Raw genomic sequence first — 17,818 nt, forward strand, 5'->3', positions numbered from 1 at the left:
GATTTTGGTAATATAAAATAAGCGTTATCCATCCATCAACTCTATACTAATTTTTGACTGTTGTTTTTTTGTGCAAAATACTATGTTCGGTTTCCATCTTAACGATTGGGTCCGAATCTAAAAATACGCAATTAAAAAACATTTTAAAATCTTTTTCTGAAAGTTATTATTATTTATTCAATCCTTTTTTTATAATTATAATTATGAGTACAAACTGGATTACAATGTTACAATTGTTAATAAAATGACAAACAAACTTTCAATTCAAATCGTTTTGTTTTTTTTTTGTTTTTTTTCTACACATTGATATTACTAAAAATCTAAGATTTAGAGTTAAATAAATGATGTGATCATCATGAATTTCCCACTGATAATAAACAAGACAAGTAAGTAATTTATCCATAACACTGTTAAAAGAAAAGGAAACTTTGATCACTGGTATTATAATTTTGTGTTTTTGTGTGCAGTTTTAATTTGTCTATACAATTTTTAATCAGAGTTTAAATTAAATTTAAGTCTTTTCTTTAAATTGCTGGAAATTAGAGTTGATAAATGTCACTAAATACGACCATTTAAAACCCACAAACTTATAGACGATTTTTAATTTAAATAAGAAATTCAAAGTTTCATTACTTATAGCGTGTTTGTTTGGGATGATTATCATGAAAATCATTACAGCTAAGAAGATCCACATTAAATGAAACCACCATTCTCTGGACTATAAGGAGGCGTTGTCTATGTAACGTATTTTCCATTCATTTCTAACATCCTGCCAGTTGACCGAAGGAGTGTCCTTATTCAAATGCCAGTTGGGCGAAGGAACATCTGGCGACAGCCAGTTGAAATCGGCAATATCGGTGTAGTTGTTATGTTCTTTATTGAGGCCGGCCGACGTAAAGTCATCGTCAATGTGGGCATATTCATAGTTGTAGGGAGCTATTTCTATTTCCTTACAGTCCTCAATGATGGCGCGACAGGTGACGTGCAAATAAATACGACATTTAGCAGATGAATGAAATCTTAGTTGTTGACAGGCCACATTAAGAGCGCAATTGTTGCAGTATTCGGCAAATAGAGATCGAGCTATCGGCCCACACAGAAATGTGCAGTCTTGACAACGTGATATTTGTACTGAACCGGCTGGTCCCTGCAGCTCCACAAAACAATTCTTTAGATTGGATATGGTAATATCTTTGCCATTGACTTGTTCTTCTTTTAAGCAGATGTATTCATTTTTCAGATTAGACAAAGTCCAGTTTACCACATTTTCACTGGATGCTGTAGTTTGTAATTTTTCCGAAGAGTCTAGTTTGTCGTTTAAAGTTAGTTTGGGATTCAAGGCTGGCTTGGGTGTGACTTTGCGACCACTAAAGCCAAATTTCTTTTTCGGCATTAAACGTACTCTAGTCTCTTCGCAGGTGGCCAAGAGATCGTGCACAATTTCTTGACATGATTTTATTTTGTATTCCGTCAGAAATATGGTGGAATTAGTTAAATATCTTTGTAATTCTTGAATTTCTATAGTTATATCAGCAAAGTGTCGCTGCAGATCAATGGTAGGTCCATCGCCCGCTGATTTTTTGGCTGTAGCTTCAGTAACATTTTTAATTCTCAATTCAATTTCTCGTACTTTATCCGCAAACGTTTGATTGAAGTAATCGGCTCCCTCTAATTCGGGACAGTCCTTGTGACGCTGTTCCAATTTAACATCCAGATAATTTTGACGTTCTTTATTGCGCTTATTAAGTCGTTCTAATATTTGATCTTTTTTAACAGCAGGGTTTGTGAGATTGTTGATAGTAGAATCTGGCTCCATAGTTTGCAAAGAGGTATGTTCTAAATCGTGATTCATTGTGAGGTTTTTTAATTATCGGGCTTCTTAGAATATATAGGATCTTTTTGATTGGCGGCTTCTTGCAATTTCTTAAGGAATAATACTTTGTTTTTCTCGTCTTGTGTGATATGGATGCCTCCAGTAGTTGCTCGTATTTTCGCTAACTTTTCTTCTGAAGGTGCAGTTAAAACCATAAGACCATAGCCAAGGCCGCCTATTGATAACAACCAAAATAATGATTTAACATAAGGATTTGAAGCCATTTACGTTAATATTTCACTTTTTAAGTGTAAGAAATTTTAAATTAAATTTAGAATGTAGAACAGTATAAAGAAAACTTAAAATTTAGTGGATCTAGTGTAGGGTTAACAATTAGGCGTTTTTAACTACAGTACTTATTTTGTTTAATTTTTATATTTAGTGAGTTTATATTGGGAAAAAAAGAATTTACTTTAATTTGAAGTTATGTTTTTTGTTTTCGTTTAATTAGTTTTCAGTTCAGGCTTTTAGTCTTTCTTTTCCTGAGTACGCCAAATAGTAGCATCGACTTCTCTCAAATTACTATCGCCCAGAAATTCTCCAACTTTATAATAATAGTTCAATACGAAGGGGAAATTATTGTTAATATATTCACGAAATTCTGTAGGAAAAAAATATAATAAAAAATGATTAATTTCTAAATGAATATAGAAAATATAATTATATAATTGTTTAAAAACTTATTTTAATACACTATGACATCTGATGCTGTGGTTTTGTTACCTATTTTACTTATACATACCCAGCTGGCTTAGCAATCCTAAGACTATAACAAATGTTTTACATCGGTCTACGCTTTTTTATATACATTAAGGTGTTTCCTCGTAAAACGTCTGATATTTATTCAAATGTAATTGATTAAGCTATCTAAAGTTATCTAATTTTAATTTTAAAAAAAATTTGAATATGTTTCAGATAACTTTAATGATTGCTAAAGTTAACAAACATTTAAAGTAGCTGACATGGTATAGATATGTTTACATTAGGGAATAACTATTGATATTTTTTGCATATATGCAAATTGGCATAGCATAGTAGAATAGAGCATTAAAAAAGTTCACGCATCAAACGCAATAAAGTTTTTTATTAAATATTTTCAATTATTTTGAAATACAATATGTATACATATTTTATTTTAATAATAACTGCGGATATACTTCAAAAGATAATTTTTAAATAAGGAAAGTATCCCTCACACTTGCAAAAAAAAAATGAAATTATTTATATAAATTTGTCACAGAAAAAAAAAATGGTTTATTTTAGAAATTGGTGTTGATGCGTAATGTTTTCGATTCCAAAAATTTTAAATATTTTTAGGCAAACAAAATTTATTTTTTTCCAAAGATGTTTTTTTTTCATATTCTGAAAAAAAAAAAATTTCGAATAGATTTTTTAAATTTAAAATTTTTTGTTGTTGTTTTTTAATTTTTTTTTTAAATTAATCAAAAAAAACTTTTGATAAAAAAACGGGTTAAAAAATATTTTTTCCGATTTTGACCCATTGTAGGTCCAACATTCTATGGTCTTATATGTACACGTCTAAATTAATGACTTAGTAATCCAGATATAGTTCAAAAATCGAGGTTGTCCTGGTTTTTTCCTTATATCTCAGTGGACCGATTTTCTCGATTTTAAATAGGAACCGAGCCGGAAGAATTCCGGAGATATTGATGTATGAAGGTGAAGGGTATAAAAATGATTTTCATGATATAACATTAGCCATCACGTGGTGGTATGCCAAAAAATTCGCCAAAATTTGTTATATCCCTATAAATCGAAAATTTGAATTTTCATTATTTAAATATATATAGTAAATATAGCTTACTGGTAAGGGGTAGGTCGTATCTAAGGGGTCGGAGTTTTCGTTTAATGTACTATATTGCTATCAAAATAAGGTGAAAGGTTCGGTTTGCTAAAAATATAAACAGTCATTAGCGAATAGTGATTTCAAATTATCTATACAAACTAATATCAAAAATATTAAAATTGTCCGGTATTATTCAATCATAAACAAATGAAAGCTATGACTAATTAATATTTATAGATTTCTTAAGGGTGTTACTTACAATGCAAATCATTAAAGATACTATAACCGATTGTCTAAAAACTCATAGAACCAACCAGACCGAAATATTTATAATTATGACGCAATAAGTAATAGATGAAATCAATACTGCCCACAATACCACTCATGACGATAATTGCAGTAGTAGAGACTTACTTCTCAATTCGAATCAAATACCGCTGACTCATATTAAATAATTTGTAAATGTTTGTCTTACATTGTGACGTTTTATGTATCTATTGTAAATAAATATGTTAGTAGGAAACTTAAAAACACTGCCCTATCCCCTTACAAAAGATTTTTGAGAGTGACTCAAGACTATTATATTATTGTCCTATTTTGAACAAATGAATTTCACAAATGTACACAATTTTCTTTTTGCAATTACATAAATAATTATTTTGTACGTACCACGGTTTGTATTCATGCGATAATAAACTCCGTATGATGCTGCAAAGCAAAAGGTTTCTATAACAAAAAGTGTCTTGGCACTGCCTTTGACGAATTTCCAGAAATTACTTTTCGGTGTTTTAGGCAACATTACACGTTTAATTAAACAATTTTAATATATGTTTTTGTTTGCAATTGAAATTTTGCATGAATATTCTAAAAACAAAACACAGAAGGGCATTAAAATCTACACGAGTTTTCTTTTTTCACACGAATGCAAAGAATTGCAAAAAATGTACAACTAAACAGCTGTTGACTTTAAGCTGTCAAAAAATGGTTATTGGAATAACAGCAGCGTTGTATTTTAAAAGCAAGTCATTTTATTAATACAATAATTAATAGGTCTCCACGTAGCAATTTTTATTGCTAAGCACAAGCAATAACGTCGGCAGAACAACAGCAGAGCGATTGCTCTAGGTGGAGAAAACGTTCGTCACAAATACAAAATTTTCAACACGAGAAGTTCTATGCAAAACTGTGATGTATTTTGCTTATATTTTGTGTTGAATGATTTTTTTCACTAATTTCTTTGTTTTTTTACTTTTGGTACTTAAATAAATTAAATATGTATAAATTAATCCCACCGAATCATAGAAAGAAGAACTGTACTGACAGCTTATTGAATTTATAAAAAACGCACTTTTAATAACGTTTTTCTTTATAAATCCTGAACTAATCGAGTCTCCATCGAAATTATTTTGCACGAAAATAGTAGAGAGTTTAGGTGTCTTCATACCTTCTTCTTTTTGAATTTTTAACACCGCGATCTTTGATATTTTTTACATTGAAATATATACTCCGAAAATTGACCTTTAACCTTTTGAAAGTAAACAATTTTATTCACACAAAAAAGGACAAAATCTTTGCATATAAAATGGAATCAAAAATGATGGTGGACTTTGAGTAGTTTCAATGTTATTGGCAATTAGTGTATATAATTTTAGACAATTTTAAAAAATTTTTCAATATTCAAATCGCGATATCTTTGAAATGGAAAGGGTTTCCGTTAAAAATTGATTTGAGGAACCCTTTGGAACAGTAATATGTGTGGTAAATTTCATTAAAATCGAAGATGTCAAATCCGAAAATAGCAGTTTTCTGTCCGTAATTATTTCTATAATTGTAATATTATGTAAAGAAATAATACATAAATATGAATTTACAGTATGTTCTAAATTTTACATAAAACACTAATAAAATGTGAAATACTTTTAATTAAACGACAACAGATTTGAAACCATTTCTTGCAATAAGTTTGTCAGTTTGTAATTTCTACAATATTCATTTGCGAGGGATGATGATATAACGATGTCCAAATGTCATATATAATGTCTTATCAGATCCAAAATCGATCCATAAATAACAGGGATATGATTCAAAGCTCGACCGACGACCTCAATTGTAGAAATATTTTTGGATATATCTCGAACACTAAATTCAGTGAATTGGCAACAGAGCTGTAAATGAATCATTAATTTTTTAATTAATTCGGGAATCATTCACACAATAAAATGAATTGAATGAAATTTGAGTCAAATCAAATAAATTTGGTAAAAATGAATTGCAATTCGTTTCCAATTTAAATGAATTGAATTGATTTTGAATTAATTCAAATGAATTAGAAAAAAGAATTAGCAATTCATTTGAATTGAATCGATCTTGAATTAATTCAAATGAATTAGAAAAAATAATTAGCAATTCATTTGAATTGAATTGATTTTGAATTAATTCAAATGAATTAGAAAAAAGAATTAGCAATTCATTTCCAACTCCGAAGCGGAATTCGCAGCATATTTAGCAGAGTCTTCGAAGTCATTAAGTATGCTGCATAATTCTCCGACGGTTAAAAAGGCTTTCTTTCTTTCAACTTCTGTTGAAAGATTATTTTCGTACGCCTCTATTCTAAACATCCCTAAACGTGAATCTCTTTCAGATGATAATTTTGAAAAGCTATTGTTGTTTAAGGTGAATGATGCATTCTAATTAAATCTAATTAGTCTTATTTTGTAACTAAAATAATAGCATAATTAGTTGATGCAATTAATTCCTATTATATGTAGCTCATTTAATATATATATGTTTAGCATATTTATGAAACACAATTGTGTTTTGAACTACATACATTGTTATTTTTTCTGATTTTTGATTATTTGTGGAAGATAGTTTTATTTTTTTGAAATAAATATAACATAAACATGTTTTTTTTTTTAAAAAAAACAAACACAAACTATTATTTCAAAAATTATAAATTGCTTCTTCAGCGTATTTCAAAATAAAAATCAGTTCTTCTTGAAGAAACAAACTCAAAACACCATGTTTTTATTGATCAGGCGCGGATACAGGATAAGGCTTTTCAATTTTTGTACTGGATATTTTCATTTTGGTAGGAGAAATTTTTCATTCCCCCTAGAGATCTGCTCTTGAATTTGATTGATTGGAACTCATTTTTGATTCATTCATTTGAATTGCTAATTCTTTTTTCTAATCCATTTGAATTAATTCAAAATCAATTCAATTCAAATGAATTGGAAATGAATTGAAATTCATTTCTGCCTAATTCATTTGAATTAATTCAAATTTCATTCAATTCATTTGTTCAATTCAATGCATTAATTAAAAATTTAGCTAATTCATAATAAATTAAAATCAAAAAAAAATGATTCATTTACAGCTCTGATTGGAAATATGGATATCAATGAAAAATATTTTAAAATGTCTCATTGACACGTTTTTTTAACGAAAAACTTTTTTCAACATTTTTAACAAAAAAAAATCTAATTCTTTCCGAGTGTCATTTCCGAGTGTCATTTTTTAATTTATAATCTATAGAAGTTGAAATACATACCAACTTTGTCAACTTATGTTTAATACCTACCTATTTGTAAATTTTATTAATAACTAGCTGACCCGACAGACGTTGTCCTGTCCAAGTTAAAAAAAAGCTTGCACACAAAAAAATCCATAGGTTATATTTCCTAAGAATATAGTATAAATTTAACTAAGCGCAAGGGTAGAATGGCATTTACAAAGTTTCTTAGTTAATATAACTAAAAGTTTAGATAATTTCATACATACTCTTTTGCACCAAAAATATTTTCAATTGACAATAAAATAACAAAAACAACATCGAAAAAGATACCAAACATCAAATAACTAATTCCAATAGTTATATTAACATAGTTTTTAGGTAAAGTGTATTGTTTGAATTACCTATTGGCATAGATAATAAAACTTAGTTTTTAGTTTTCATATAAAAAGAAATTAACTAATTAAGCTTAGTTAATATAGCCTCGATTATTTTTTTGTGTGTGTGTTCGATTTGTGAATTTGTGAGAAGCGGTTTGAAAATCAATTGTCGTTCGTTGGTAATTGCATCAGTTGAGAACGGCCGGACCGATTTAGAATTTTTTTTTTTAAATGTTGGTCATAGTCCAACTTAGGTTTTTACGGAATGAAAATTTACCACGCTTACTTTTACACCCACTTTTTTCGATTTATCTAAAAAACGGCTACAGTATTTTGGTTAATTTTTTTTAAATGTTCGAGTTATCCAATTACTGAAGGAAAAATGGAATTTCTAAAATCGGAAAATGTCTATTTGGCTTTATTTATTTTTAAATGTTCGTCGTAAAATTCATAAAAAAAAATTTACCACGCCCACTTTTTTTCGATTTATCTAAAATCGCAGAAAAGTCCGCAAAAGTTTTTTACGCCCAATAATACGCCCACTTATCAAATGCTGTAAATATGTGACCAAAGGTAGTAAATGGTATCTAGAAAATGGTCCGCCATCTACATCCGAAATGCCAAGATATTATACTTGGAATCAATCGTCAAAGAAAATCGACTTTTTATATAAAAAATCTGTATCACTCATATTTCTGGCAAAAAATCGATTTTTTATATAAAAACTCGAATTTTGGTCTGAAATATGAGTGATCACAGATCGAGCTCCTTTTCTTGATTAAACGCTTATTGGAGAAGTTATTAACGAATTTAGATATTTTGAGTTTTTATGTAAAAAATCGAGTTATGTTAAGAAATATTAGTGATCACCAGGGAAACCAAAATATGTAAATGCATGTTTTTTCTGGTGAGTCTAATGAGCACATGGATAAGATATTTACACGTTTCAGAACTATTTAGGAATTTTGGCATCGATTTGTTAGTGCATATTTTTGGATATTTTACCCTTAAATACATATTTTTGCATATATTTGTTTTAAGAGCATATTTATGTCATATTTTGCGTTTTTAGAGCATATTTTACTGTTTAATAGCATATTTTGAGTTTATCAAAAACAAATTTTGTCTTACTTATTTTTCGCTGTTGTGTTACAGGTTTTTACTTCCTTTGTTTAAAATTCAAAATTGAAAAATAGATGGCTTTTCACCAAAAAAAAAAATTTAAAAAAATGATTTTTTTTTTTAAATTTAAAATAACAATTCGAAAAATTTTTTTATCCAAAAAATTAAAAAACTGAAAAAAATGTTCACCTAAAAAAAAAAATTTTTTTTCCAAAAAATTAAAAAACTGAAAAAAAATTTTTGTTCACCCAAAAATATTAAAATTTTTTATTTTGAAGTATAATTAGGTGAAGGGTATATAAGATTCGGCACAGCCGAATATAGCTCTCTTACTTATTTTAATATAAAATAAGCACTATTTTAATAATAGCTCCATCTAAATATCAAATTTTAGTTCTAATTCAAACTTAACCGTTCTAAGTGTTAAAGAAATATTGTCTTTTAAATTTGCTCCTGTAACATCAGTTGATGTCGAAAGAACATTTTCTATGTATAAAAATGTTTTCAGATCCAATAGACAACGATTTTTATTTGAAAATTTAAGTAAATTTTTTTTGGTTAAAAATTATGTAAAAGTTTGTTTTTTTAAGAGCATATTTTTTAAATTTTAGGAGCATATTTAAAAGTTTTTACTGCATATTTAAAGCGCCTAAAACGCTTTTTTTAGAGCATATTTCCGGTTTCCCTGGTGATCACAAATCGAGCTCCTTTTCTTGATTCAACGCTTATTGGCCAAGTTTATTGCTTATTGGTCAGAAATATGAGTGATCACAGATCGAGCTGCTTTTCTTAATTAAACGCTTATTGGCCAAGTTATTTGCGAATTTTGATATTTTGAATTTTTATTTAAAAAATCGAATTTTGGTCAGAAATATGAGTGATCACAGATCGAGCTGCTTTTCTTAATTAAAAGCTTATTGGCCAAGTTATTTGCGAATTTAGATATTTTGAATTTTTATTTAAAAAATCGATTTTTGATCAGAAATATGAGTGATCACAAATCGAGCTCCTTTTCTTGATTCAACGCTTATTGGCCAAGTTATTAGCGAATTTAGATATTTTGAGTTTTTATATAAAAAATCGAATTTTGGTCAGAAATATGAGTGATCACAGATCGAGCTGCTTTTCTTAATTAAACGCTTATTGGCCAAGTTATTTGCGAATTTAGATATTTTGAATTTTTATTTAAAAAATCGATTTTTTATCAGAAATATGAGTGATCACAGATCGATCTCCTTTTCTTGATTAAACGTTTATTGGCCAAGTTCGATTTAAGCTACTGTGAGTTTTTATATAAGTAATCGAATTTTGGTCTGAAATATGATTGATCATAGACCGATGTGTTTAATGAGTGGGCGTATTAGTGGACGTGGACAATTTTTATTTATGTAAAAACTTTTGCGGACTATGTATTTTTTTATTTATTTTTTTTCATATTTTATTTATTGTATCTTCACAAAATCAATAAATCAATATCAATAATTTGTTCAAATCTTAAATCTAAATATTAATTTTTATTTACGTCCCACCACAGTTGGACGAAAAATTATGTTTAATTTATAGATCCTATCATCAGCGCAGGTCTGTTGGATTCCTTCTTCTTAGTCGGATGTAGCCATTACTTCTCATTAATGTTCGTGCAAGTGGGTTTGGGTGAACTTCTAACTTTTTCAAATATGACTCCGCTTGTTTTTTTATTTCATTTTTCACCAGGGAGACACCTAGGTCCTTATGAATGTTAATATTTCTCACATAACAAGGCGCTGCTGTTATTATATTTTATTATAATATTTTATTTTGAAATCTTTGAAGGCCGTGCCCCATAATTGAATTCCATAGCACAATATGGGTTTTATTATTGAGCTGTACAGCAAAAGCTTGAAATCCAAACTCTATCTCGAGTTTTTACCAATTAGCCATTAAATTTGTAGTAATTTTAACTTCATTTGAGTCAATTTTGTATCTATATGCTTTTTCCAGGTAAGACGTCGGTCTAGATGCAGACCTAGATATTTAACTTCAGTTTGTTGAGGTATTATATTATTTATTAGGATTGGAGGGCACGATTCTCTACGCAATGTGAATGTAAGATGTATACATTTTTGGTCGTTTACTTTTATTCTCCATTGTTTGAACCACCTTTCTATGGTCTTGTAAAAGTACAGATGCTACTTGGGGGTTTTCATGAATGGCTAGTATACCTGTGTCATCAGCAAAAGTTGATATGTGGGTTCGACTGTTTGTAGGCATATCACAAGTATATAGCAAATATAGGAAGGGACCCAGTATACTTCCTTGAGGTACGCCTGCTTCAATAAGCTGTGGTGAACTTATGAAGTCTCCCTCTTTAAGAACGAACTATGTATTGCGAACATTAAAAAAAAATTAGTTAAATCGGTCCAGGCGTCCTGCAATTTTAGATACAGTGAGTGTCACTCAAAATCGTACAACATATTTTTTTTTAAATATTATGAAATTATACAGGCAATAATAGGTAATTATATAAAAAATTAAAAGTCATTTTATTAATTGGAACAAAAAATATGTATTTCAACAAAAAAGTTAACAAAACCTCAATTCGTTAAAAAAATATTGATGAAAATTAAAGAACATCACAAAATTCATATTTCATTTAAATTCGTACAATTATATTAAATTATAATTAAAATTTTAAAAATTAAAAAAAATGTTAATATTAAATAATCCTAATACTTTGTAGGGTATCATTTGCTATTTTTTAGTGCCTTTACGATTTTAAATGAAGCGTTGATATTCTGGGCACTGACAGTCTTACCCAATTTTTTTATTTGTGGATAAGGGCAATTAAAATTATTCCCAATTTTCTAATAGGAATAGCACACACAATATAAAAATAGCATTTTAAAATATTTCCAAAACATCAACTTTCTAAAACTAATGAATAAAATTTGACTACGATGGTGTACGATTTTAAGTGACATTCACTGTATATCAAAAAAAAAAAAATTGGCGTGGTCAATTTTTATTTCAGTAAAAACTTAAATTGGATTACTATGATCATTTAAACAAAAAATTAGCCAAATCGATGTAGCTGTTTTGAAATTTTAGATAAATCGAACAAAAATGGGCTTGGTCAATTTTTCATTCCGTAAAAACCTAAGTTGGGCTATGACGTTCTCTACTGATGCAATTACCAACGAACGACATTTGATTTTTATTTATATAGATTTAAGTCAGATCGAAATTACAGTTACTGGGTTTTTGACTTAAAGATTATAAATTCAATTAAGTTTAATATGTACATTAGACATGCCCTTAAAAAATAAATTTGCTTTGGATGGGTCTTATTTTGTTCATTAGTAGCTAAAACTAACTACTACAAAATTTAAGTGATTGAAATTTGTAAAATTGGGTAGATAAGACCCATTCAAAGCAAATTTATTTTTTAAGGGCATATCTAATGTACATGTACCTACGAATGCTGTTTCTAAGTTGACTAGATTATGGTTTTTCGATAATGGTTTTTTAAAATATTTAATATCAAACATTTTACAATAGCGGTATTCACAATGTAGAGTACTTTCTCTAGCAAAGTAGGAAAAGAGCAGCAAAAACCAAAAACAAAATACATTAGAACTACTTTTTTACTTCTTTACACTTTTGCTTTCTAAACTATTTGAGGTAATTTTGTATTTGATATTTCACATTTAATTTTTGTTTTGGAAATAAATTCAATATTATTTCTAAATAAATTTTATAGAAAAAAAATATAATACAAAATAATGTGGACAAAACCGAAGAAAGAAATCGAAAAGTGCATTACAAATGCAATTTAGTATTAATTCAATAATTATTTTGTTATTTTTCTTCCAATTAATTTTTTCAATAGACATTTTTTCAAAGGTGTATCGTTTCCGTTTTACTAAATGAGACCCTATGCATATAATGTACAATTAGGGTGGTTTTATAAAATTGATTTCCGATTTATATAGATGATCACGTCTAGAATTGTTCCTTTTAGTGTAAAAATACAATTGCTAAAGTTTTAGCTCAATCGGACTTTGCCTTCCCGTGCCGAAAGTACCTCGAAGTTTTAAAATGACTACTACATTTTCTCATTTTAACCTCACATATTATCTCAACTATTCTGGTATCTCTTGAACTTTACTCCTTACAACAGAAAGTAAAAATCTGGGAATCCCAATTTTGGTTTTGACTTGTCGCTTTTAAAGGCACTTACTAGGGTGATCGGCCCGGTTTTTAATAACCGGTTTTATTGCTAAGGTCGGTTTCGGTTTTTTTTAAAAGCTCACATTTCGAATATCGAATAAATCGGGTTTTTCTCCTCGAATAGCCGGTTTTTTCTAAAAGTGCGTTTTTATGAGTTTTAGTGTATTAAAAACTTAAAAAAAAAATAAAACAAATACTTCAACTATTTTAAAAGACATTTTATATTTAGAAAATCTCACAAGTGATCTGGAAAGCCTGAAAACTTACTCAATGCTTTGTTTTCTACATGTCCTACAAATACACCAAGTAAACGATAATTTTCAATGTCTAGTTTTTTTTAAAAAAAAAAAACGATGTATTCCAAAGCATTTACTAGGAACAATTCTGGATGTGCCCTTGCACAAAAACCTCCCTAATATACATACATACATATGTACATTCATATCTAATTTAATTTATCATATGGACACAATTAAAAGACCGCAATTTCATGACGTAACGAAATTCGTTAATACAACGACCACACTTTATCACTGTGTTTACAAACTACAAGCACAGTTAATAATTGTTCAAATATTCATTGATGAATCCATGCACCACATACATTGTACATACATACAAATAAACCACATATGAAGACACCTCATCATCCAAGTGTTTACTCACATAGTAAATAGAATTTTTATGAATGAATTTCGACGTAATCGTATAGTAGTCGTATCACTGGCAATAGTGTAGTAAAAATAATACAAGTGTATGTATTGTGTAGATGAGTGAATAAATATTTATGTAGGTATGTACTTATCTTAAAAGCAAGAGATAATTTATATTAACTTGAAAATACATACATACATATACTACTGCATACAACCAAGTACCTACTACAAATGAATCATCCATATCTCATGTGAAAGAAGAGTATTCCACCTCTAGGCGCCACAAAAATATTTAAAATCATTCATACATTTAGTATCAAATTTGATGGTGGGACGGAAACATCAAAACAGTTTAGAAAATACAACTCAACCACAAATACGAGGAAATTCTATAGAAATTCCCATTAAAAATAGTACATATTCAAATGTAAAATAAAAATAGTACAATCAGCTAGATCATACACACACCAACATCCACAAAAAAATAAATCTATAACACAAATCAAAATAACAATATAAAAATTATGTACATATAATTAAAAGCACAATAATTACAAACAACCAAACAATAACGATCTCATGCCTAAAAATGCCAAAATACACTCATACTAATTTTCTACGAATGATGACGACGCAGAAAAAATTGTTTGTTATGAATTTTTCAGCTGCTAATATTGATATACATATATTGTTGTTGTTGTTGCTATCTAAATTGCTGTCCACATTGCTTTTTGTATATGAATAGAATGTGCAAACGGCTGGGGAATCTCCACATGCTCCACTAGTTAACTAATAACAACAACAACAACAATATCAACTATTCAGTTGTTTTACTTGAGGTGAGTCATCACTCCTCAACAACAACAATATTGTCAAAGTCACTTCGTTGTACTCTATCCAACTAATGTACGAATATTTTCCATTTGATTCTCCGCCGTCATTCATGATCTCACGCTTACTTTTCCTCTCATTTGCTATTCGCTTACACTCACTGGATGACGACGTCATTGATAATCAGAAGAAAACAAATGATTACGCTAAAATACTATTAAATACATATTGTCATGATTATTATTTATTCATTCATAAACATTTTCAATTGAATTTAATTCCCAGAGAGTAATATTAAGATAATGTACGAAGAGAAGAAACTTTTTGCAATGGTATTGGAAAGCTTTTAGTTTTTTTTTACACTCGTAAAATTATGTCTGTAAATAGGAGTTTGATTTCATGAAAAAATCTAATTTCAACTGACACTTGTATAGTGATTCGTTTTCATATATCGACTCGGAAAATTAGAAAGAGTTGTCCTGGAAATTTGGTATATGATTATATTTGAATAATATAAAATTACTAGCTGTCTCGGCAAAAGTTGTTCTGCCGTACAAATTATTTCTAGTGAATATTTTGGTTCCAGCGGTATGAAATATACTCCTCGACCTATTCTCATGCTTACCAATTATACATACATAATTTCATAAAAATCAGTAGAGCCATTTAGTTCTGTTTGAATTATTTGGATATTTTGCTAATATTAACCCAGATATGCCGACTGTACCACATGTAGTACATGTAGTTCTTGTTTACAGGATACGTCACGTTTATCAAAATAACATTTTTTTTTGTTCACATACTTAGTACTCACCAATACCTCATGGGAGATTGTGTGATCGCATTATTTTTTGCTACTATTTTTGAGTTATTGAATTTTTAATTTGTGATATTTTCATAATGCCCATATTCAGTCATTATGGTCATATCTCGTTTGTAGGGAAAGTAAAATTTTGTACATTTACAAGTGAATAAATACTATATTTTTTTGGAATTTAGCTTGATTGTTATATGCATGAATGTTTCATTATTGCGTTTTAGTTTTGTTGTTGTGACCCCAATGTCCTATATATAGGACGACTTAAAAAAACACTTTTTTTCAATAAATTTTTAAAAAACTATATTTGCAATGTTTTTTATTTCTCATTTGCTTCCAAAATAATATTAAAGTACTTTTACAATGATCAAGCTCAAGCAGTCGGCATATCTGGGTTAAAATACTTAAATCACGATTAAAAAATGTGTAAATTTGGGGTTATATGTATTTTTTGATTCCAAATAAAACAAATGCGAAAAAAGTTTTTGGCAATAAAATGGAAACAATTTTTCTGGATAGGGACCCCCTAATGACCTAGCAGTATGAAATATACTTTACGACCTATTCTCATACCTACATACAAAATTTCATAAAAATCGGTTGAGCCGTTTCGGAGGAGTTCTAACACTAACATTGTGACACGAGATTTGTATATACAGTAGTTTTGACTTGCCTGCCTTTCACTTAAGAACATTTTGAATATAAGTGCACAAAACTTGTGTTTTGTATATTTATTTATCAAACTCCATACAAATTCGTTAATTTAAGTGCATTGTTCATACCTGCACATTTAAGATAAGTGCATAATACTTTTGGAAGCTATAACTGGTTTTCATGAAAAAAAAAATCATTTAGCTGCTTAATATAAAATTAAATCAAAACCAATTAAGAAAAATACGATTTTGAATAAAAAATTGTGTTGTAAACTTCTTAATAATTTTAAAAGTAGCTAAAATACCAAATTTGTCCTTATTTTTAAAGGGAAACATCACAAAACTTCATGTAAATTATTTGCCGTTAGCTGCTTTTTTGGGCAGTAAACTTAAATGCACTTACCAGCATCAATGAGCAGGTAAGTTAACTGATGTTAACTGCACTTTTAACTTACCTGCACAAAATATCGTGCAAAGTTGGTTGTGCAGGTAAGTCAAAATAACTGTATTAGAAGATGTAAAAAGTGTAATAGTTTTCACACATTTATTCAATAAGATCAGAAACTTTGTCTTAATTATAATAAAATTAGGTCCTCATTTAAACAAATTCAAGTTTAAACAAAAACAAATTTCTTTTCGTTTCGAAACGTTACGTTCTGACAATGATACAGGTACCTGTCAAATGTCATTTATATTTTAATACTTTTTTATTTATGAGTACGTCTACGTGTCAATTATTCCAGTTTAATTTTAATCGAATGACAGTTAATATTTTTTGTGATCGATACATTTTAAAAATTGCCTAGATTATTAAAAAAAAAATATATTTTTTATTGACCTTAAACTCACTAAATTAGAATTCAAGAAAATTAGAAAATAAATTATTGAACGTTTTTAAAATGATTATTATTATATTCCAAAGTATAAGGCTTTCAGTTAATATCCAGGGGGTTAAACTAATTGTATTAATTCCTTTCTTAGACATTTATTAGACTCAAGGTTTTCGTGTTTTAGTAAAGTTTAAAGAAATTAATTTCTAATCAAATTTCCAATGATGACCACTTTGATACTTTTACCGATAAGCTGCTTACCTCCAAAATACCGTTATTCTAAAAATAATTACGAATTATGAAAATACAAATCTTTGAATTTTTTGATAATATTCATAAACAAATTTAAAATTTATAAAAGGTTTATAAATCGAAATTTCCATACAAAATTGGTTTTATAAACCTTTGATAGATTTTAAATTTTTAAATACATACACCCTAACTATGAAAAAAATATTAAAGTTAATTTTTGTTAAAGTCGACTTTATTTTAAAAAAGAACTTTTGTTTTTATTTGAAAAAAGCTTCAAAACTTTTTCCAACATATATATTCAAATAATTGAAAATATTTTTCAATGAATGTAAATAAAAAAAATAAATTTCAAAAAATTAAAAAAACAAAATGTACATAAAAGTTCAAAACAAAAAGCTTTTTTTTAAATAATAAAACAAAATTTTAAATTATATTTGAAATTTGTTTTATGGTACGAAATTTAAAATAATAGTCAAGTTTATGGACTTAAAATCGACTTTAAGGCTTTCGTAGTTAGGCTGATAATTTTTCAAATTACATTGCACGCAAGTTATTTAAAATACACTGAATTCTCTGTTGCTTAACAACACACAATCGCATATGTGATAGCATGTATGTTTGCCCATCACTGATTTAAAGCTTTCATTTATAATGCATATCCAAGCTTTTTTCTGCATATTCTCCAGTTTAATTTTTTCGGGATACTTGTTATGCTATATCAATATTACTCATACTCATGGTTCATGAGAAAAATAAAAGGTGAAACTGAGATTAAAACTTTTTAATTGTAATTTTTATTAAAATAAGTTTACGCTCCTTTGTGTTGGCTTATAGTTTAATAAGTTACAATAATGAATATAATTGAGAAAAATAT

At 28.2% G+C, this 17,818-nt stretch overlaps 4 protein-coding genes across 4 annotated transcripts in view; 1 reads left to right on the forward strand and 3 right to left on the reverse strand.

Annotated features, from left to right (window-relative positions):
- The window catches only part of LOC135950128 (COX assembly mitochondrial protein homolog), a 187,152-nt gene that overhangs the window by 128,518 nt on the left and 40,816 nt on the right, over positions 1-17,818 (forward strand). The window lies entirely within an intron of this gene.
- On the reverse strand, positions 150-1,996 carry TBCC (Tubulin-binding cofactor C). Its single transcript, XM_065499477.1, has one exon. It carries the CDS (start codon positions 1,850-1,852, stop codon positions 719-721), a length of 1,134 nt encoding a protein of 377 aa, XP_065355549.1. The 5' UTR covers positions 1,853-1,996; the 3' UTR covers positions 150-718.
- LOC135949996 (uncharacterized) lies at positions 1,864-2,137 on the reverse strand. Its single transcript, XM_065499479.1, has one exon. It carries the CDS (start codon positions 2,095-2,097, stop codon positions 1,864-1,866), a length of 234 nt encoding a protein of 77 aa, XP_065355551.1. The 5' UTR covers positions 2,098-2,137.
- Positions 1,910-4,622, reverse strand: LOC135949995 (uncharacterized). Its single transcript, XM_065499478.1, has 3 exons — positions 4,350-4,622; positions 2,286-2,474; positions 1,910-2,048 (listed from the first exon to the last, which is right to left on the reverse strand). The coding sequence occupies exons 1-2, from the start codon at positions 4,477-4,479 to the stop codon at positions 2,341-2,343; spliced, it is 264 nt and encodes an 87-aa protein (XP_065355550.1). The 5' UTR covers positions 4,480-4,622; the 3' UTR covers positions 1,910-2,048; positions 2,286-2,340.

Source organism: Calliphora vicina, chromosome 2 (genome assembly GCF_958450345.1).
Source record: "Calliphora vicina chromosome 2, idCalVici1.1, whole genome shotgun sequence".
Lineage (NCBI taxonomy): Eukaryota > Metazoa > Arthropoda > Insecta > Diptera > Calliphoridae > Calliphora > Calliphora vicina.